At 44.1% G+C, this 23,168-nt stretch overlaps 1 protein-coding gene across 2 annotated transcripts; it reads right to left on the reverse strand.

Annotated features, from left to right (window-relative positions):
• Positions 1–651: 651 nt before the first annotated feature.
• On the reverse strand, positions 652–21,472 carry CCDC134 (coiled-coil domain containing 134). Of its 2 annotated transcripts, XM_028746239.2 has the most exons (9): positions 21,337–21,472; positions 12,723–12,882; positions 12,241–12,296; positions 9,511–9,623; positions 7,859–7,980; positions 6,067–6,151; positions 4,202–4,383; positions 2,687–2,758; positions 652–1,405 (listed from the first exon to the last, which is right to left on the reverse strand). In XM_028746239.2, exons 3-9 carry the CDS (start codon positions 12,246–12,248, stop codon positions 1,280–1,282), a joined length of 708 nt encoding a protein of 235 aa, XP_028602072.1. In that variant the 5' UTR covers positions 12,249–12,296; positions 12,723–12,882; positions 21,337–21,472; the 3' UTR covers positions 652–1,279. The 2 variants fall into 2 exon arrangements, with proteins under 2 accessions (XP_028602072.1, XP_028602073.1); XM_028746240.2 differs by lacking the exon at positions 12,241–12,296 and having other exon boundaries at positions 21,337–21,470.
• Positions 21,473–23,168: the final 1,696 nt, after the last annotated feature.

The following is a 23,168-nucleotide window of genomic DNA, read 5'->3' on the forward strand; positions in this document are numbered from 1 at the left end:
CACAATCGATAGGCAAGCAGAGAAGAAGAACTGAGAGAACAAAATCTACACTGTCAGACTGTCTGCTTTTCCGCGGAGTAAGAACAGTGGCAAGTGAGTATCTCATATTGACATTTCAAATTAAAGGTCATCACCAAGATTGCGACGGCACCATTAACTGAGGGATGGGGATGTACTGAAACAGTCAAGAGTCAGCAATTATGGACACAGCAGTTCCACTCTGTACCCACTGGACAATAGAAGCTGAAGAAATTTACATAATCACTTCTCTCTAGCTCTTCTAGTGCCTCAGAAAGATGAGCAGATAAGTTCCCTTCACCATAAAGAAGGGGAATGAAATCTCCCATCTCCTTGAATGTTTCAGTAATTTCCCATTGTGCAGTAGTGGCACCGCTGGTGACAAACAATAAATGTGTTAGGTCTTGAAAGTGCCACAAAAGTCTTTGTTCTTTTTGTTGCAGCAGACCAGTACAATATGGCAAAATTGTCAAGTGCAAATGCTCGTTGATGACGACCCGACCGTGCTGTTCATCTTCTCAAGCCAAAATTAACCACATTAATTCCCGTCCTCCTCCTCTTTTATGAGAAAAAATGGTTTAACAGCCTTGTGGAAAAAGAGGAAGACTTTGACACCATAGAACCAGAAAGGACTGTGGATTATTACGGCATTTTAATAACAGCACCTCTTTGACGTATCCTAGGTACATTCAAAAGGAGTACTCTGTCAGTGTGTGAATAATCCCAAAGAATCTATGTCCTTAACCCATAACTCTTAGAACCCTTAACTTTTTGAAGGTGATTCTGCTGCCCCCTCAAGTTAATCTTGCAACTCTGTGTTACCTTACCATTCTGACTGCACAACAATTCACAACCTCTGGTGTTATGAACTGCAGAGGTGGCATGAGCCAGAGAACTTCCCTTTCGCCGCCCCTCTCCCTAAGCGTTACAAACTGGCAAAAGCCACATGAAACAAAAATACACAGAGACATGAGGAACAGCCTCTGACAAACTCTGTACATTCCAATTACTCGAAAAAGCCTTCCCATAAGGGAAGATGTGCTCAAAGACCGCAATCTCTGCCTGGGGCGCTTCCCACAGCTCAATCCAGTCGTTAGCCAACGTCTTGCTGAAAGAAGAAACAAACTTCCAAAACCTTACAAAACAAAACCGCAACATCCTGGCGTTTTCCTGAGGTCACCAAGGGACTGGGATGCGCCTGTCCCAGCAGCTTCCATCTCCCGCCCAGGGCAAGTCACGGCGACAGGAGCAGGTGGCGGCATTACAACTCCGACTGTGAGCGGGAGATGCGAGGCCCCTTGCGGATCTCCTTCCGCTTCTCCTCTTTCCTCCTTCGCTTCTCTTCCTCCCGGAGAGCCTTCTGGAATGTGTCCGCACTGGGGAAAAACTGACAGGGAAGAGGATGAGCTCAGCCACGTGGGAACAAAGAGACAGTTCTGCACACAAGCCTCACAGTTAGCCAATTACACCTCCTCCTGCCACTTGCACCTGCTTTTCATATCTGTAGTTTCAATGACTTGGATTCAGGAGACATGAATTTGGCTTTAGATTATATAATCCCATCCACAAATAATGGATTGGGGATAGTCTTCTTGGATCTGCACTACTGCTGTGTGTTGGAAATGGCATCTCTATGGAAAAGGGGGTTCCCAAAAGTCAACTCTTGATTATGTCATGGAGCTACCTGTAGAACGCTAGTCAAGTGCCTCAGTCACTTCTGTGAATAAAAGAAAGATAAAGAGGCTTTGTGCTGTAGTGTTGGACTAGGACCTGGGAGATCAGGGTTCACTGGGTGACCATAGACCAGTCTCTCATTCACAACTTAACTGACCTAACAGGGCTTTTGTGAGGATGACATGAGGCTGGGGGGGGGGGGGGACCATGTACAATACTTTGAGATCCTTGGAGGAAAAGTGGAATATAAAATAAAATGAATAAATTCTGGCACTCTAAAACACAACAACACAACTATGTCACACATATCTATGTCAACAAACACTTTTGTTAGCTAATAACATGTATGGCATTATTTGCAAATCTGCGTTAGTAGGAACAAAAAACTAGGAAAGGTCTCAATAGGTGCAGCTCCCATGTCTTGAGCTATGATAATGATTCTACTCAAAAACCTATTTCCAGGGGCAATCTGCTTTGCAAAGCAGCTAAATCGGTCCAGATATGAAAGAGACAGAGGAAAGAAATAGGCATCTGCAGCTGCCTTTGATGCAACATGCGTCAAGTACCAAATGCAACTGAGCATGGCCACTGTGGGCAGCTCCAGATGAGATTTCTGTGTGGCAAGCTGAGCGCATGGTCAGTGCCTGCATCCAGCTGCAGTGCTGGGTTGTCACATCAGAAGGGGAACTTCTACAGGTTGTGCAGATGCGCTGGCTTCCTTTTTCAATTTCCCTTTGGAGGTAACAATATGAACTGTCAGCCAAATATGCAACCAAGTGTGCATTTTGCTGGCTGCACAAGATTTCCACACTGGAAGTTGCTGCGGAGAACAGAGTCACTATTACCAGCTAGTCGTGCCTAGGGATAACCACATATCTGTCATGAAGCAGTGCTGCCCATTTCTTCCCTTGCCAAGCCCCAGAAAGGTGTCAGCAACCCAATGGCCAGGATAGGTAAAAACAGGCAGGGTGCACTAATGGCTTTATTATCTTACTTCAGAATTGTCTGTTTTAAAGGGGTTCCGGTATTCTGGAGATTTCTCACTTATTCCAAGCTCTTGAGCCATCTGCAGAAGAAAAATAGTGAAGATCAGCTTCATTCACATGTCTTGTAATCGTCTCACTCTGCTGCCTGCTTCTCAGTTCCTGCAACTACATCACCCGCCATTGAAGCTTCCCAGCCTCATTTGGTAGTTCAGTGCAAATTCCCCCAAATGTGAAAAAACTACCCCTCCCAAATTAAGGGTACTGCAAATGCAAGGAGTTTTGATGCCCCTTATGGGCTGAACCACTGATCTTGCAATTCATTCACTTGCTGTGTAAATTATCAGGAAACCGCATAGGCTGCACACAAAGGTAGCATGGCTTAAAGGGTTGCTGTGAGCTAAAGCAGCCTATCAGAGACCAAGATGCAGAAATGTGCAGCCATACGGCTAATTACGGGATTGCACATCACAGAACTCTGACATGGAAAACTCTTCCCTGCAGAAACTAGCATGTGACCATTGCACAGATCCGTCATGCAGGTCAACAACGAATGAATGCACCACCAAGGAAATACAACAAGTGACTCTAACCCTAACCCTAACCCCACACAAAGTAGAAGAATAGAAGTATAACCACCCCACCCTACTCATCATTCCCCCCTCCCCCTCTTTTCTTCCTAATTGTTTAAAGCAGATATAGGCAAACTTGGCCCTCCAGGTGTTTTGGGACTACAATTCCCATGATCCCTGACCACTGGTCCTGTTAGCCAGGGATCATGGGAGTTGTAGTCCCAAAACATCTGGAGGGCCAAGTTTGCCTATGGCTGGTTTAAACCAATTCATGAATCAAGAACTTATCTACTGACCACTAATAATGAAACATGTAGATATTTTTCCACATTTATTATGCTGTTTTTGTGATATACAAATGGCATGAGAAAACTTGGTATACTTATTTGTATACCATTATTCTTGTTTATAAAACCCAATAAAGAAAGAAAGAAAGAAAGAAAGAAAGAAAGAAAGAAAGAAAGAAAGAAAGAAAGAAAGAACACATGTATGAATGGATTATACCAGTGGAGTAGCGTGGGTTGTCAGCACCCGGGGCAAGGCAAGTAATTTGCGCCCCCTAACCCGTGGATTTTAGCACTTGAGTCTCTTCCACTAGATTAGCGCGCCCCCCCCCTCAGATGTTGCGCCCGGTGCGGCCGCCCCCCCCCCGCACCCCCCCCCACGCTATGCCACTGGATTATACTATTGCTGAGAAGCAAAAGTCATTACTACTCAGTGTGCACACATAGTGTGAAATGCACATATAAGTTGCATATTACCATCTTTATGCAAGCTTCATGCTAGTTCCTACACAAAAGCACCCTCCATATACAGATACTGAAACGACTGAAGCAACCCTTAGATTATTCGTTTTCCCTCAACTCATATTCCTTTATCCCACATTGCCAACCCATTGTTGGCCATTATCAGAGGCCAACAACATCAGAGCAGAAGTCAAACCAGAAGTCTTACCAATCCGAGGACTTGTGAGTGCGGACCTTGGTCAAATACACCTGTCTGATTACAGAAGCCAATTCCCCAGCGAATCAGGTTGTTCCAGTTGGAGTTGCGGTCAAAGTAATGGTGTACTATCTTGGGAAAACGCAGGACTACATCACCAAAAAATGCAGTGTTCTCCACCACATGGGAATATGCTAGAGGTAAAGAGCCACAAATGAGAAATCAGGAGTTTTACCACTGGTAGAGATCAGACAAGTTCCATGAGAATAAACATAGAATCCAAATGCAGGGTGTGTACCACCTCAACACACTCTAACCATTCCTATTGCTTGTGTGAGTGAGGAGAAGGGAGGGGAGAATAGAATAGAATAGAATAGAACCACAGAGCCTAGGGCTTGCCGAACGGAAGGTTGGCGGTTCGAATCCCTGTGATGGGGTGAGCTCCCGTTGTTCGGTCCCTGCTCCTGCCAACCTAGCAGTTCAAAAGCACGTCAAAAGTGCAAGTAGAGAAATAGGTACTGCTCTGGCGGGAAGGTAAACAGTGTTTCCGTGCGCTGCTCTGGTTCGCCAGAAGCGGCTTAGTCATGCTGGCCACATGACCCGGAAGCTGTCTGCGGACAAATGCCGGCTCCCTTGGCCTATAGAGCGAGATGAGCACTGCAACCCCAGAGTCGTGCGCAACTGGACCTAACGGTCAGGGGTACCTTTACATTTAATTTATGTTAGTGACTGTACAGAAAAGGGTTTATATTTTATTCCAAGTTTATGAATACAGAAAAAGAGGGACCAACCTTATGTACACAGCATTTGAAAATAAAATATTGGTGGGACAGATTAATATGCTCACATCCAAATCTGTGAACTTCAGAAATCCAGAAAGCAAGCTAGCAGCCCACAAATCTGGCAAGGAACCCAAAGTAGTGTGTCATTCAATCTGACATAATTTTTCCTACAGCTATTCAAAGGAAACAGAAGTCGCATAGTATTTTCAAAATTATAATAAGAGAATGAATTCCAGGTGGGTTCAGGCTACCTGTGATCAGTGCAAAGGAAAACTATTAAAACTATATCCTTCCCTTCATTACAGATATAGGTGGCAGTAGCATTGTTGGGGGGAGGCTACTGCTGCTCATTGTCTAGGTGGCTGGCATCAACAGTTTAAATGAGGGTTTAATTCTGGAAATCTGCATGGCCAAAAAACACCAGCCAAAAGCACAAGGTAGGATACCTTAATATACTAAATCAGTACCTTGGACAAAAGAACTGGAATCTCTGCTTCTCTACAAGTACCTACCATTTTCATGCTGCAATAGCTTAAACTCTGGCTGCCCTCATAGGTTCAATTGCCCTTCCTTTTCCACTCTCTCAATTTTTCTTTGCTCAACAAACATTTTTTAAAAGTGACCGGAAACATAACCAGCCAGTCTCAAATTGTAAATTCATGTACCTCTCTGTAAACAATGCAAATCTGCATACATTTAGTCCAGTCACAAAACCAAGGGTTCCAGTTGCAGAATCCGACCGGGGGTGGGGAGAAACTGGCTATCAATCTGAATGAAGCCACACGTCCCTGTTTAATGATACTGACCAGCCTTACGAGTGTTAACTTTCCATTATATGCACAGGCGAAATAATAAGATTCTGTTCTGCTTCATGTACCATATGCTATGTAGCCTCATTTGGCTCTGTTCCCATCCCAGGACCTTTGCAAATGTCAGAAATGATGACACACAAGAACAGAAGTGACAGGGGTGGCTAAGCAAGAGTCGCCAAAATGGCAACGAGAGCTGTAATGCCAGAACAGCTCATTGTTACAAACTTAATGGCTACAGAATGATGGATGGAGAAATCGGGATTATAAAGCAAAGAGCTCCCACCATCCTTTAGCTTCTCATCCTGAGGGAACGGCCCATCTGGAGGGACATCTGCTGCTATAAGTACAGCCCGCGAGTCTTCAAGAACCTGCACATCACAACAGAAAGTGGACATGGTTGATATCAGCTCCTGCCAAAAACATCTCTTTCCCACACCTGTGCTGCCTCTTCTCAGCCGCACACCCCCACCTCTTCTGCTTTGCTACAAATGCCCATCTGACACAGCCCTGACAGACGAGGAAACTTGGGGGAAATAACCACCTCAAAAGCCAGGAAACCAAATTGTGAGAATGGATATCCCAGCCCTTCAAAACACCTCACATTATTTGCGGGGGAACCAACAGCTGCAGTTCCTGAACCGAGTCTGGTTTCAACAGGCTTGGCGGTAGCAAGCACAAAACACACAGGAACATTTGTGCTGCGACGCTGTTACATCACACAGCACAAAATGGAGCTTGTTGGGGCCACAGACAAACAGCAACTGTATGAAGCCACAACCGCCTTCTCCATGCGATGTGATGCTACCATCGATAAGCTGCAAATCACTTCTCAAGTACCTAGTCTAATATAATACCTCAACTATTCATTTAAACCCAACCAAATACCAGCCCAGAAGAACAACTAAGATCTCATGCTGGTCCTGAATGTGCAGACCCATGCATTGGGCAAATCTCCAGTGTAAGGCAATCTATTTTTATGGAGCAGGTGCTGAAAGTGCTCTTCTACATACATACAGGCAGTGACCATTTTGCATGGGGTTCCATTCCTCACTGCCATGCACATCAGCAGAGGTGCGCATAAGCCCGTTCTGCCTCCATTCCATCCTTTTCTGGGTCCAAAAGGGCCCATGCATCGGCAGTTGTGCATCAATTGGACACACCTAAAATGGTCACTACCTGCCTAGGACCCTCGTACCTACGGGAACACATCTCCTGGTATGCCCCACAGAGGACCTTAAGGTCCATAAACAGCAACACCCTAGAGGTCCCAGGCCCTAAGGAAGTTAGATTAGCCTCAACCAGAGCCAGGACCTTTTCAACACTGGCTCCGGCCTGGTGGAACGTTCTTCCTCATGAGACCAGGGCCCTGCAGGATCTGATTTCTTTCCGCAGGGCCTGTAAGACAGAGTTGTTCTGCCTGGCCTTTGGCTTAGAATCAATTTGATTCCCTCTCCTTTCTTTTTTCCTTTCTCCTCCTGTGTAAGAGGCTGCATCTTAATGTTTTAATGTTGTATTTAAATCTTGTTTTTAAGTTGTATTTTAATCAACTTGTTTTTATTATTGGTTGTTAGCTGCCCTGAGCCTGGTCTTGGCTGCGGAGGGCGGGGTATAAATAAAATTATTATTATTATTATTATTATTATTATTATTACTACTACTCTGCAGATGGAAGTGTAAGAAAGCACTTGGTGAGGGTGCCTAAGGTAAGGCCTAGACCATCCTAGGCTATCTTCCCACAGTAGATTTAAAACCAGCAGACCCTAAGAGGTACCATCTCCCCTCTCCTCACAACCAACTATGTCTGGAATGAGTGGCTACCATCTCCCCTCCCCTCACAACCAACTGTGTCTGGAATGAGTGGCAGCCGCTACATTCACCAGCAATTCACTGGAATTGTGAGGTGGTCATAGTGCCAAGTCTCTTCCCCACCACCACCTCAACCTTTTCCAGTAAAGAAGCATTGTTGACGAAGACACTACACTCTTCTTCTTAGGCCCCACACACTGCTTTTAAGATTATCTAACATTCCATAACTAAAAATAAATAAATCCTGCGCTCTGTTAGGCAAGGCTCACTTTGAAAAGACCCTTGAGCATGATGTCTATGATCTTGTATTGTTGGTTCACATCGTTGAGCTCAATCAGGTTCTTCAACGCATTCATCTGGTCTTTGCGTTTCACTTCGAACAGCTTCTTATCTGTAACTTGGTCAAGGATGCCATGCGCTACAGAACATCCAAACTCTTGCCCCATGTTCCCCTCCCCACAACCCACAGCACAATCCCAGCCTCTTTTTTGCCCTTCACCCTGGGGCATTGTTAGGTATATAAAAAGACTTGGGGACTTTGCATAAAATGTGTATATGCTAATTTCTATGAATGGATGATGGCTCTGAACCATTTTTTAAAAAGTTTTAAGTTTAAGAACAGAGAGGGAAGGCAATAGGAGATCTGGGGCCCACTCCATCAAAGTAGCCCTTACAAGGGACCAGGCTTCTTTTAACTACTGCATCCAGTTTCTTTGAGGAAAAGCCAATGACAATAAATAAAGTTTACGGAGACTGCAAAGAATATCTGCTCTCGGTGGCCTGGCAACTGTAAACTAGAATCTATGGAGGATGACAGCATAAATCCAGAGGGAAAGACAAATGACAAGGGTTCACATTACCAATTAAAAGCAAGGGAGAGTCAAGGAGAGAGAAAAATACAACCCCTCCTGGAACAGAAAGAGCAGAGAAACTTTTTGCCCAGAGGAAGAACCATGTGACATGCCATGCTGCAATCACCGTGTCAGCATAAAGAATCCATCTATTTCACAGTGGTGTTTTCCAACTTGATGAAGATCATGTGACGAATGGCTTTCATACGGAGAGTATGGAGGGAAAAGTTGAGTGAGCTAGGAAGGAAGTGAAGCCTATTTGACATTACTGAGCCAGGATGAGATATATATCTCTCTCTCTTTTTAAGAGTGTTGGTATTGGGGTACATAGCTTATTTGGGAAGGACAAGGTCGTTATACTTCTCACACAGTACAACACTGCATATCTGAGAAAAATACACCAGGCCCAAGGGCGAAATGGTTGGTAATTCCTTTAAGAGTATTTGGGCAAGACGGGACATTTAGAATAAAAGGCATGCCTGACTTGTGGCCTCTTTGGCTCTGTCTTTGGAGACTTCACTAGCAAAATGAAGGTGCCAGACACACCTCTTTGGGGTAGGAGTTCCACAACTTAGGGGCTGCCACAGAGAATGTCTTATCTGCCATGCCACCCCCATCCCCAAGTCTCTGAAGGTGGAGGAGCTACCAAGAGGGTCCCCTCTGCCTATCTTAGCAGCTGAAAGGGTCTGGAAGTTAGACAGCTGTGGATGCAAGAGAGGACTTTGCAGCGGTGGAGCGTCAACATTGGAATGCTCTTCCCAGGAGGTTCACCTGGCAGTGACTGATGTCCTTTTGGCACCAGGCAGAGACATTTTAATTCACATGGGCCTTTCAGATGAGCTTTCCCCAGCCTAGTGCTTCAGAATGCCCCTTGTGGTATGTATGCGTACCCTTTTGCAGTTTATATACTTTTACATGCACATGTACAAATCTACATGTTTTCCCAAGGCTTACAAATCCACTCCCTTTCTCCACCCTTGCTAAGCACAAAAGGGGCCCCTAACAAGCAACACTCTCTCAGTTACACCCCACTTTCACAGACAAAAATCAAGGCAATGAAAGAAGGATACAGATTTCTAATCCTGAATCAGGGGTTCTCTTCTCTGTGTCTGCTGTGACGCCTCTGGATAATATCAGCATAAAGAGAAAAGTGAAGGCTCGAAAATAATCCATCCTTAAAATCCTGGAATGGAAAGAAGGGGGGAAAGGAGAGGGAGAATACTTTAATCATTCTAATGATTGAGGTTAAAGCACAGAAACCTCTCCACTCTCACTACCTAATTTATATTCATTAACATAAGTAACTCCCCATGTGTAGGAGAAGACAACAAAGAAATAAAGCAACAGACACCACTGGCAGCAAATGGACAGTAAACCTCTCTCTCATAGGCAAAGTTTCAAGGCTGAGCTTCAGCATACAGGTGGGCGCCCAACTACATTGAGAGGGCACCACATTGGCTACCTCTGTACTCATTTCACAGGCCACATCCTGACTTTAGCTGCATGCTCCAATCCACCCACTTCTTTACCAGCTTTGCAGCCAATCTGAAAGTTACTGTTTTCCCTGGCAATGAGGATATTTACTTGTGCTTCAGCATCGCCACAAACATCATTGTGTGCAAATCCAAACCACAGGTCTCACATCCACAATCTGATCAATATACAAAAACAGTCTTGAAATTTCCAGTCCATGAGTGGCTCAATATAGTAAAACAGAAATTGTGATTACCAGTAACTGCAGTTCTTTGGCCAAATCCCATACGAACACAGGCCGAATCTCAGAAATGCCTAGAACTTTGAGCATGAGGCTCTCCCATCCCTCCCTTTAATTGGCATTTTGTCCACCAAGCTTGCCTGCCAAAAAACCTGTTCGGCTTCTTCCTAATGCTGCATCAATGGTATCTGCAGCCTTTAAACCAGGGAGGAGGGCTGGCTAAGTGACTGCACAACAGCAGTTTCCCAGTAAGCATGCAATCCCACAAATGGGAGGACTATAGCATTCCCTACTGAGCAGAGAGAATAGAAGTCCATCGCCCTGCAACACTGCTCTTCCAACCCTGGTTTAATTTCTGCCCTCAATGGCCATTGCATTCTGCTAGAGAAAACATCATGAGGCCACTTCCACTTTGCTGGCATACAGGCAGCTGCAACTGAGACACATGTCTGCAGTGCTGAAGATGGCTGAGCTTCTTGTGGAGAATGTGTGAATCTCCAGAAATAATAAACCTAGCAAGGGTCTGGGAAGAAGCTCAAAAAGCTCAACTCCTTCTTGAACAGTCAATGAAATTTAGCACCTCTTCTTCTAAACTCACAAGTGCAATGCAAGTAAAAATCAAATGGCCGTATGGACATCTAATGAATGCAATTCACACTTCTGCTCATCTGAAGGATTTGAAAAGAGGATTGACAAAACTGTGGTTTGCTTAATGTGAAATGAATATGGTAGTAATTCCAAAATAGGCCTTAATGCAAAGCAGTTCTTATGCACCATCAAGAATTGCAGACCACAATGAAGCACAATCATTTCCATACACTTTTCTCACTGAAGTGATTGTCTTCAAAACCGCAACCTTGATGGTGAGATAATCCATTAAACATGTTGCTACTGGTTCAGACTGTTTAGTCATCAATGGTGACAGATCATGAAGCATCCTCTTAGGCCAGGAAGTCTGAAAAGGAGGAAGCCTGAGTCAATTCTGTAAGAAGTTGTTTCATGCAGTAAGAGAAACCTGATTAGCTTTCAACAGGAACAAAGTGAGCAGGAATTGCTGCCAGATGAATGTTAACGGAAGACTAGGCTATGAGAGTGCAGTGCTATTCCCTAACTGAAAAGATAATCCAATACATAATGTACATTACAGAAATGTGCCGCATTGTGTCTAGACGGTTCCATGACATGTTGAATGTTGTGACGAATGCAAATCAAAGTGGTCTGAAATGAAGTCACAAAATGGTGCAATGACTCCATTTCTAACCACCTTTTTAAATCTTTGATGGTTCGTCTGTCTTCCTACATTCAGATTAAAATAACACACCAAAACATGGTTGAGGGGTTATCTCAGAAACATTTAGTCAGAACAGAAAAGGACAAAAAATGTGATATATAAGATATCCATAGGATTTATTTCCTAATGTGAATTGGCTCCACTTGAAGTAGGGTCGTGTGTACATTACTGCCTAAGTACTAAACTTGCTACCAAGTGTTGTGATCTCCATAACTCTGCTGGGGGCAGGGTGTGACTGGCAGAGTGTGTCAAGAGGAGGAAGAAGATGATGACCTCAGGATGGGAGGTAGCAGCAGTTTGGGCCATGATGTAAAGGAGGAGCCTGACATACTGCCACTGGGCCCCAGTCTCAATTTGAGGGATGAGAACAGTCCAAGCAGTGATTTTGAGGAGGGTCCTCACCCAAAGCCGCTCTGGGGCCACCTGACCTCACAGAGAGGGAGGGGGTGTCAAGGATGTCCTGACCCCATCCCCGGGGAAGGAGATTCCCCTAGGAGCAGAGGTGGTGGCTGGCCAATCAGGAGAGCAAGCCAGACAGGAAGGAGGTGGGCGAGGAAGGGGAATTGGAGGGGTGGATGGCAGGCACAAAGAGACCCAGTTAAAACACACTTCCAGTACTCTCACCCACCCCTTCCGGGCTTATGAATTTGGCCACCCTGCCCAATAACATTAAGGAAAATGGTTCCTACATGTAGATACCAGCAAGGCAATATGCCTTTATTGCTTAAAAAATGGCAAGATTTCCAATTACATGGAATGCTACAGTTTCATCAGTTATATGGGGATCACAGTTACCTATTCATCGAAATAAATCCAAATAGGCTTTGACTTGTCCACAAAACAGTTGCCTCCTGCATTGACAAAGAGGGAATTATAGACTGCAGTAAGAATCCTAATTAAGTTGTGTGTTTTGAACACAACATGCTTTTGAGTATAAAGAGCTTATACCTCAGGAGACAGGTGCGCCTACAGAGAACATGTTTTCATTATCTGTAGACATTTTTCCTATGTAAATTTATTCAAGATATTTAAGATTGGTTCCACCCATGCAATTACTATTGAGAAAATTATATTAGGTATACCCTACCATTATACAGAAAGAGTGTTTGCCCAGAGTAATATAGACTTATAGTTATCTTTTTAAAATATTTACTATAAAAGAAACTGGGAGAATGACAATAGCAGACTTTTATTACTGGTTATAAATCTACTTTAGCTACAAGCACATCTCAGAGCACAGCTTAATTTAAGGGCAAAAACAAAACAAAGACCTCTACCTGGTAATTCAAAGAAAGGAATGTAGAACAACTTGTTCTGGCTATTGTGATGCTCACTAAACCACATCAGGCAAAGCCGTCAGTCAATGATCATCCGGAAATTTTTTCTATGAATCTTCTTCAGCAACATCACAATTGTGTTCTTCTCAGTTGAGTTTATCTGCAACAAAAATTAAAATTGTTGAGGAAGAGCCCACCTATCAATACCAATGTTTTCCCTAAAGGCAAACTTTACCACACACAAGCTCAGATATATTAAAACCTGTGGGGCCAACCTAAATTTAGTGACATGGGATCCCTTCACTTCCACATCCCAAAAACTGAAACCTTGGGTAACAGTTTCTGCTTCAGCGATAAAAATCTACATTGATGGATTTCAAGAGAAAGTCCAGTCTCATCAACCTTTTACAGTAGACATATTCTAGAATATTCTAGAAAATATACTCTGCTAGAAAATTCTCTGGGGAATATTCTCCACAAACTGTAAATTCTAATGTAAGAACTAGTTTTACAACCCACATTTTAAAAATCTTGTGAGGATAAAATAGGAATGAGGAAAGGTATGTACACCACCCTGAGCTCCTTGGAGGGAAGATGGGATATAAATGCAATAAAGACATAAACAAAAGCAACAAACAGGTATTATGCAAGCAAAGAGGCAAATGCAAATGAAAACCATTCAGACTGGAACTGTAAACATCTGGTCATTTAGATACTTAAACAGTTGGTGCTAGAATTTGGAAAAGCTCTTGATTTATAAAGTTTTATTATATGTGGCTCCCAGGAATTTGAGATATTTTCCCAAGTAAGCACCCGCAGTGGTGGAAGTCGCCTCCTGTCTGTTCCTGGGATTCCAAAACAAATTTGGAAACAGATGGAGCTGGCTAGTGAGAGATCGGTTGGTCCACTGGGAGCTTACAGTCCAGACTGTGAAGTGAATGTTAAGTACCAATTACACTGTGCATAAAAGGACTTTCACAATGAGAAAATAATAGGTTTTATTCCATGAGCAATATCAAAGCAAGTTGTAGTGGCTGAAAGCTACACACACGGATGGGGCGAAAAATCCATTAAGCGGCATTAAATACTGTAAAGAGCATTCTGCGGCACAAGCTTATCTCAGGTACTTGACATAGATAAGAGCATACTCCTATTTTTATTTTGTTTTTCCCTCCAAGAGAGCATGTTTGGTAAAGTAATGCAAAGACGCACCAGTATTCTTGACATTGTCAGGAATTTAGGATAGCCTTACGGCAACCAATGGCTACTAGGCTTGATGGCTATGTTCTGTCTCAGCTGCCAGAGGCAATATTTCCAAGGAAGAAGAAGATGATGATCAACGAAGTTTTCAGGGCAGTACACAACAGCATAAGAAGAGCTTCCTGGATCAGGGCAATTGGCCCAGTTAATCCAGTATCCTGTTCTCACAGTGGCTAGCCTATGGGAATTCCACAAATGGGACATGAGCACAAGAGCACTCTACCCTCTTGTGGGTTCCAGCAACTGGAACTCAAAAGCATTACTGCCTCCCACCACAGAGGCGGAACATAGTCATCATAGCTAATAGCCATCACCAATAGCCCTCTCCTCCATAAATTTGTATTTTGCAAGTTGGTGGCCATCATCTCCTCCAGTGGGAGCACATTCCAAAGTTCAGCTATGAAGTAGTATTAGTTGTAGTAGGGCCTTCATTTATCGTTCCTGAATCTTCCAACGTTCAGCTTTATCGGATGGCCACGAGTTCGAGTGTTGGGAACAGAGGGAGAAAAGCTTTTCTCCGTGCCACGCATTTTATAAACTTTATTTCTGGTTTACTAAAACAATTTACATACCATTTAGCTACAACAGACTAAGTTGTTTACGAAGATACAATACAACTGATGAGAATCAGTGAAGAAAGCTATAAAATTAAACTACCATTAAAAGGCCTGCTGGAATAAAGCAAGTCCTGTCCAACTCTACCATTCTATGAATTGCATTTGCTATTATCTCCCACTTCGCTAAGTTTGACAAGGTCATTTTGGAGCTCTTCACAATCTCTCTTTGTTTCAGTGACCCTGAATAGTATATACAGAATACAGTAAGATGCAATACCAAAAAAAAAATTAAAAAAAATCAACAATTGAAGTCATACAATTATTCAACTAACAGAAAATAATATAAAGTGCACTCCTATTAATACTTTCCTAGGAGCAAGGGCTGCTGAACACAAAGGGACTTGGTTCCAAGGAAGCAAGCTCTTAAAATGTTTTTGTTATCCAGTTTTGTTTTCCAGATGTTACGATTACTGATTGCTATTTCCTTTTCTGATCTCCCCACACCCCAATATTTACTTTGGTTCAGTACTTCTGTTTCAGAAATCCAACCTATTTCAGTCTATCACAGCACAGCTGCGGCCCATTCACAGATATTTTCCAGTCATGTTATCTGTGCAAAGCTGAAGTTGATCAGATACCTTTCTAATTTGGGGTGGGACTGTGGCATTTACCAGCAGGGCTATTTTCCTTTATGAGAGCAGAAACTGAAAATGTTGTATACAGCGACAGATGTACATGCCACCAGTAGCTTCCATGAGACAGAAGGAAAGGTGATATAATAGAAGATATCTGCCAAGACTTAAACCATGAGGAAAATGAAGTGGTGGCAATTGACAGTACTACTTCGACCACCACAACCACCACTATATCATCTTTACTCTGCAGCGCAGGTTAAATGTGACACATAAATATTCCACTAGAGAGCCATGCTCAGTCCTGCCTCAGCTAACAAGACAGCAAATGACTACATACAGAGAAGTTAGACCCGCTCCACGAGAGGGGCTAATGGAAATCAGAGCAGCTTGCTGCTCTTAATTGGAGGGTTAGAGGAATTGCAGTTTGCTGCCAGGCTTTCTGGTTCACCAATTTTCCTATGGCTTCCTAACCATTATCCATACAAAATAAAACAGGGCTGAAAGAGAAAGACACACTAGCCTTTCATCTTGAAGCTTTCAACATTTATATATAACCCTGCTCCAATAAAGCCTTTTCCTTTTTTCCACTTCTCGTAATTCCACATACAGGGACGGCGGCAGAAGGGGGGGCTCCTCCAAGAACATTGGCTTCTCTTAGCCGGTTTTAACAAATAAAGGAGAATAAAACCTATTTCCAATATAATTTAAACTTCTTAAGAAGAACTGAAAATACTTTTAAAGGAGGCAGGTGAACTATAGCTGCATCATTAAGAGCAGAAAATTGAATTACCAGCCCAGTGTCATCATGCATTGACCCAAATGTTGCGGAGAAAATGCATATGTGTTTAAATCTTAAGCATTCCAATAATTCCTCTGACTATACCGGATTCAAGTGTGTAATACAAGGTAAAAGGTAAAGCTACCGCTGACCATTAGGTCCAGTCGCGGACAACTCTGGGGTTGCGCGCTCATCTCGCTCTATAGGCTGAGGGAACCAGTGTTTGTCCGCAGACAGTTTTTCCGGGTCATGTGGCCAGCATGACTAAGCCGCTTCTGGCATGCTGTTTACCAGTGTACATATTCATACAAAACTGACAAAATGGGCAACCGTCAGGTACTAGACCTCTCCATTCAGCATCTTAGCCAAAAAACCTCTTGTTCAATCGACCTCTTCAAGTTCTGCCTGCACAATGAACAAGATGCCATCAAGGATGCCAGGAACAATGAACGAGATATTCAAGTCTATTTGCTTTGCTTGGCGTTCGCAATTTCCATCGTGCAATGCAAACAGTGCTTCAGAATCCTGACTGTGCATCACGATCCTATGAATATTTACTCAGAACTGAGTCCTGCCCTATTCAGTGGGACAAGTCTGAACCCAGCAACCTAAATATTAAGGCTATGTATTGTGCTAATGCTAGGCCATGCCAATGCAAAAATGTGGTGCTGCCGATTAGCTGGCCTGTGTTTTATAAGGCTTATACACCTTCATTTTGAAAGCTCAAAAGCCAGCGTGAGCAAGTTCTGGTGGCCATTATGCCTCCCACCTAAGCTCCCTGCTGCAATCCATGTCTTCGCCTACTTGCTTCTCCTGTGCACTGCAGGACAATACTAGAATTCCATTTGCTGCAGCAGGCAGGCGACCTGATGCTCAAAGTAACTTGTGGAGCAGCAGAGGCTCCCTTGGCACTGCTGAGGTTTTCCCAGGAGACAAGCTGGATCTCAGGTGGAGATTCACTCAGCAACCCCTACCAGGTTTGGATCTGGGGAGATATAGGTTCCAATGCCCACTTCGCCATGAAGCTTATTGGGCAGCCTTGGGCATAAGCACTTTCTCTGAGGCTAAAAAATGATAGCAAAGAGTTGTTCTGAAGATAAATTAAGAATTTGCGGAGCACTCTGTGCACCTGAAGGTTCCCACAGAACGTTTTACAAGTTGGGTTGGGCAGAGCTAGAAGAGAAAAGCTTCTATTTCAACAATCTGGGGGTGGAGGAGAGAAGAGTCACCGCTTCCCAGTGCTCAGAGGGTAAACATCCAATTTATTTGCGTTTACCCCCGGGGGCATTCTCAAAAGCTCAGCTATCGGACTGTCATCTGCACACTGCTATTCTATCAATTAGGAAGCGATGAGCAACACAAAAGTAGGACATAAACCTGTCAGAATATAGGTTACGAAGGATTTGAGAAAGCACCATCAAGTGCCCTTATCTTTTGCAGCCTCCTTTCCCAACGCAAATGCAAAGAACACAAGAAAAGCAAAGATGAGCACCATGGGGTATCCTTTAGGGGTGCATTAAATGCTCATTGCTCCTTGCAGATCTGGAAAGGGTGCCCTGGGAGGGGAATATATGTGAGAAGGAGATCAAGACACAGCAATTGTATACAAGATTTAATATCCAACTACAGAAGCAGCAGCATGTTTTATAAGAACAATCTGCTTCACACACTGAAAAATATGTCTGAGAATTCATTTACTGGAGCAAATCCAGAATCATATCTGTAACAAAATATCTCATCATTTGCAAACATTAAACTGAAGCACTGTAAAAAAAATCACTTTGGATTCTGCTTCTTTCTGCAGTATTCAGCAGGCAGCCACTGGTAGGATCCAGGCATGCTATTCTATAATAGCAGCATACCACATATCCAGGATGAGAGGCAGAATATAATATAACATCATAAGCATATTAGCAACATGGCAGATGCAGCTACACACAAAAGCCAAAGAGCAAAACCAAAACCCTCCAAAGGGCTTAGCTACATGAAGGGTAAATAATATGATGCCCTCCAAATATTGTTGGGCTCCAGTCCCCATCATAATTCACCTTTGACTGTGCTGGCTCTGGCTGATGAGAGCAACAGTCTAGGAACAGACTGAGGCCACAGTACTGGATACCCCAGGATATACTGTCCAAAATAGGCAGGAAGGTGGCATAGTGAATACATCATTATCACATTGCAATCTTGTATATGTCTTCTCATAAGTAATCTCCATTGAGTTTGAATGGGACTTACTCCTAGGTGAGTGTTTATTAGACCACAGCCTTAGCCTAGGGATTGGGATAAGGCAGGCGTGCCCAACTTGCAGCCCTCCAGATGTTTTGGTCTACAACTCCCATGATCCCTAGCTAACAGGATCAGTGGTCAGGGATGATGGGAATTGAAGTCCAAAACATTTGGAGGGCTGAAGGTTGGGGATGCCTGGGATAAGGCATACTATGAGCCGCAGGGACACACAACATGGTTGCGACTTGAGCACCGTATTCTTCTCTTATAATATTGCATTCTTACAATAAATAATCAAACCAACACCAGGTGAAGAAGCTCAGTGTCAGAAGCACGTTCCATTTGTTGTGCAGCCATGTAGACGAGACATGAAGAAGAAAAGAATAAAGAGTGGAGACAAATATAACAAGGTAGTAAGAGGTGTAGCTTCCTCAACAGAGGGTGGGACAATCCGCTTCCAGGCTTAATTCAAAGTGCTGGGTTTGACCTTTGAAATTCTGCATAACACAGAACCTTCGGATCTAAATGAATGCCTTTTCCCATACATACAAGCCCATGCCCAAAGATCATTACTGAAGGCCTTTCTACAATCACCAATGCAAACGGAAGTGTGCAAGATTGTGATGAGGAAAAGAGCCTTCTCAGTGGTGGCCCCCTATTATGAAACACTATGCCTAGAAGAGGCATCTGGCACATATGTTGATGGCCTTTCAGTGCCAAGGAAAAACAACTTCTATTCTCCCAGGTCTTTCAACATCCTCTCATTCTTAATTAATATTATTAGTATACATCTACATTCATTGGGGCTGTCTTGCTCTTTGCTCTTATGTTTTTAGCTCTTACGAGGTGGTTTCTGCTCTCCATGTGACAAGGTGAATTTGAGTGTAATGGTTATTAGATATAAACAATCTGTGCAGTTTGGGAATGTGTTGCATTTATATTGAATTATTTGTATTTTATTATTTTGTAACTTTTTGTTGCACATTGTCCAGAGATCAGTGTTATGGGGCAATTATCAAATGCTAAATAATAGTAAATCCAATAGTTAATCTGTAAGAGGATCCACATGGAATCACTGGTGTTGGCTTCAAGAGTCAAATGACATACCTACAAGTAATAAAGAGAGTTGCAAAGGTCACGTTCAAGTTCAACAGTAAAGAATAGCAAGAGTGTCTTGAACATAAATTTCATGGGAAGTAAATGTTTAATGGAGTTACAAGTATAATTAAGGGTTTAAGGCTGCAATCCTACAAACACTGGAAGCCAGCTCCTTGCAAGTAAATAACAGGATCAAAACAAACGCCACACTATAGTCACTATCAGAGAACTAAAAGAGACACTATGGTTTAAGTTGACAAATTTGGAAAAAAACCTAGTTTAATGCAATATGCCATAGGAAAAGTCATTAATGTATTGCAAGGAGGTGCGTGTGAGAGAGCACAGCAGTTACAGCTACCGATTCGGGGGCTTTGCAGATTCATCCACCCCAAAAACTTAATCTGCAGGCAACCTCATGTTCCAAAATCATCTAACACAGCATCAAACAAGGCCCCTAACCTTGGAGCTTGTCATAGTGATGGCAGTAGTAACTGAGCTTCTTCATGCCTCAATTTACTTCTGCAGAAAGATATGTTTTTAAACATGCATGCTAAAGCAGCTGTCAAAACCAACCTCAACCCTTTATTACTTATTGTCCATGCAAGTGACCTGCTTTCAAAAACAACATCCAGATATGCCCCCTCTGGCATCTGTGATAAATGGTATTGAATTCCAGAGAGAAACAAGGGTACGTCTAGATTCAGGGCCTTTCTATTCTAGGCCCTAGGGTATTGCTTTATATATGCTCAACTTGACCAAAAAAAACCCCAGCAAACTCAATTTGCAACTACTGGGGTTGGTATTCAGCTAACTTGGACTCAGAGTAGATCCACTAAAATGAACCTTAATTCATTTCAATGGGTCTAGGTGCATACTATTCCAGTTTCCCCAAATATAGCAAATTGAGAGCTTTTCAGAATGTGTGGCAAAGATGTACAGATCTCTTAAACCATTTTAAAAAAGATTGTTTCAGATAATCTCATATATATATATATATATATATATATATATATATATATATATATGTTGCAGGACTGAACTTGTATAGTAGCTACTAGATAACATGAGAAGAGTTTGTGGTGCTAACTAACCAACACAGAAAATAATTCATTTTGCATTTTGTACGTCTATATAAAATCAACATCAAGGTGAAAACCCTTTTGCTGCTTAGTCCTGGGACTCAGGATGCGATGGGTACTAGGTACCCGACAACAAGAACCCTTTTATAAAGCTGGACGAAATGCGGGCCTGCTGATCAGGGAAGACTAAAAGTGCAAAAGACCCGAACAGACACGGCGCGGAGGAGAGCTTTGCACCTTAATTCACCACCAAAATCATCATTACTACGGTGTAGACCAGAGCACCTTCCTCCATTAGTTTAGAATGACTGCTGTGACAGGATCCTCTTTCTTTGTGGCATCGATCATGATCATTCCGCAGCTATTTCTTGCGAGGGGCGTCTCACCAGCGGACAGCATGAGCTACGTAGTGATTACACGCCGGAGGACCTCGCGCCCCGAAGGGCGCGACGCCGGCAACCCCCCGCGCGCTCCCCCAAGTTTGCAGAGACAAGTTCTCGGCCGCCTCGCTCAGCCTGCCTACGCGAGCAGCGAAGAAAACGAGGGCGATCCGCACTCGCTCCCCGCAGCCGCGCGGTCCTTCCTTCCCGATTTCAGGCAGCGGACCGCCCAAGCGCGCGCTCTCCCGCGGATCCGGGGCTGCAGCAGAAGTCCGATCCCCGCCACCTGCTGCCGCCGCCCCCCTCCCTGGTCGATGCACTGGGGCTCCCGGGACCTCCCGCTTCCTCGGGGCCTGGATCTCCCGAAGGGCTTCGGCGTTTCCATTCTCGCCCTCCTCCTCCCTCCGCTGCATTTGCAGGATCGGAGGCGCTCAGAACTACGGAGCAGTTTGCTGCCAGCCTGGCAGTTGCAGGCAGCGCGATCTGGGACTCGGTAAACCCAACCCGCCCGTCGAGAAGCAGCTTGGGATCGCACGGGATGGAAGCTGCCCGCTTCCCAAGCGACCCTCGCTCTCGAGCCCCTGGGAAGGAACCTCACCTGCATTGCCCGGGAAAGGGCACGCGGCGTCTCCAGTCGCCCGAGCAGCAGCAGCAGCTCACTCTGGCGAGGCTGTCATGCTGGAGCCGCTCTTCCTTTTCCCGGCAGCTTTCCCCAGCGGACTGGCCTCGCTTGCTAAGCAAACCAGCATGCCCTGCACGGGCGCGTCATTTCCTCCGTGCGCTTCCCAGAGGCCTCTGTGTTGTAGTTCTTCCAAGCCTGGTAGATCTCTCCCCATCACCACGTTTACTGAGCTGTAAGCAGGGGAAACAGCCACGTTTACTAATAGGAGGAATGCCAGGTGCTGATTTGCATGGTGGGTGGTGAATTTTACAAAACCAGAAACCCACACACAGAATTTCGGAAGCAATTACTGTACTGCACATACTGGGAGAAGCAGCGTGTAAATCATAATAAGCATTGAAAGGCAATTAGAGGAGTTCTTTAGACTGCGCGCAAGTTTGGTCCGGGGAAGCGGGGTGAGCGCAGGAAGCAATTAGTGATTAATGAGAACACCTGCTTGCTGTTTAATCAGTTGCAATAATAATTAGCAAGCACAGGTACTCTGTCTCTGTTATAAATATGAAGGACGCTGCTACCAATATCCATCTGGCTAGGCTGGGACATGAGAGGTGCCTCGCTTTACAAGACCCAACAATTGCATGATCACAGCAGGCAAAAAAAAAGTGCATTGCTGGGCGTTACTCCCAAAGTAAGACACGTTGAGGTCACTGGGATTTACCCTTAGGTGAGTGAGAATAGGATTTCCAGCCTTTCCAGTCACTTATGAGCAATAAATTATTAAATTTTATTTGTTGCTTTTTTAAATTAGAGCCTTGGAAGTGATTATGTTTCACTCAACCACAAGATGAGCACCAAAACCACAATGGCCAAATCATAGCTAAGCCCAGCTGCCTGAGTGAAGAGGAATGTCCTATTGTTGTTGTTGTTTAGTCGTTTAGTCGTGTCCGACTCTTCGTGACCCCATGGAGCAGAGCACGCCAGGCACTCCTGTCTTCCACCGCCTCCCGCAGTTTGGTCAGGCTCATGTTTGTAGCTTCGAGAACACTATCCAACCATCTCATCCTCTGTCGTCCCCTTCTCCTTGTGCCCTCCATCTTTCCCAACATCAGGGTCTTTTCCAGGGAGTCTTCTCTTCTCATGAGGTGGCCAAAGTACTGGAGCCTCAACTTCACGATCTGTCCTTCCAGTGAGCACCCAGGTCTGATTTCCTTAAGAATGGATGCGTTTGATCTTCTTGCAGTCCATGGGACTCTCAAGAGTCTCCTCCAGCACCATAATTCAAAAGCATCAATTCTTCGGCGATCAGCCTTCTTTATGGTCCAGCTCTCACTTCCATACATCACTACTGGGAAAACCATGGCTTTAACTATACAGACCTTTGTTGGTAAGGTGATGTCTCTACTTTTTAAGATGTTGTCTAGATTTGCCATCGCCTTTCTCCCAAGGAGCAGGCGTCTTTTAATTTCGTGACTGCTGTCACCATCTGCAGTGATCATGGAGCCCAAGAACATAAAATCTCTCACTGCCTCCATTTCTTCCCCTTCTATTTGCCAGGAGGTGATGGGACCAGTGGCCATGATCTTCGTTTTTTTTATGTTGAGCTTCAGACCATATTTTGCGCTCTCCTCTTTCACCCTCATTAAAAGGTTCTTTAATTCCTCCTCACTTTCTGCCATCAAGGTTGTGTCATCTGCATATCTGAGGTTGTTTATTTCTTCCGGCGATCTTAATTCCGGCTTGGGATTCATCCAGCCCAGCCTTTCGCATGATGAATTCTGCATATAAGTTAAATAAGCAGGGGGACAATA

This window comes from Podarcis muralis, chromosome 10, assembly GCF_964188315.1.
Source record: "Podarcis muralis chromosome 10, rPodMur119.hap1.1, whole genome shotgun sequence".
NCBI lineage: Eukaryota > Metazoa > Chordata > Lepidosauria > Squamata > Lacertidae > Podarcis > Podarcis muralis.

Bases quoted from the DNA above. Each gene is read 5' to 3' on its own strand.
- CCDC134 (XM_028746239.2), bottom strand. The intron at 7,981-9,510 runs GTATCCTTCTTT...ACCAAGTTACAG, and splicing joins TGATTCAGGATTAGAAATCT to ATAAGAAGCTGTTCGAAGTG. The intron at 1,406-2,686 runs GTAAGATAATAA...CTTCCCTGTCAG, and splicing joins TTAAAACAGACAATTCTGAA to TTTTTCCCCAGTGCGGACAC.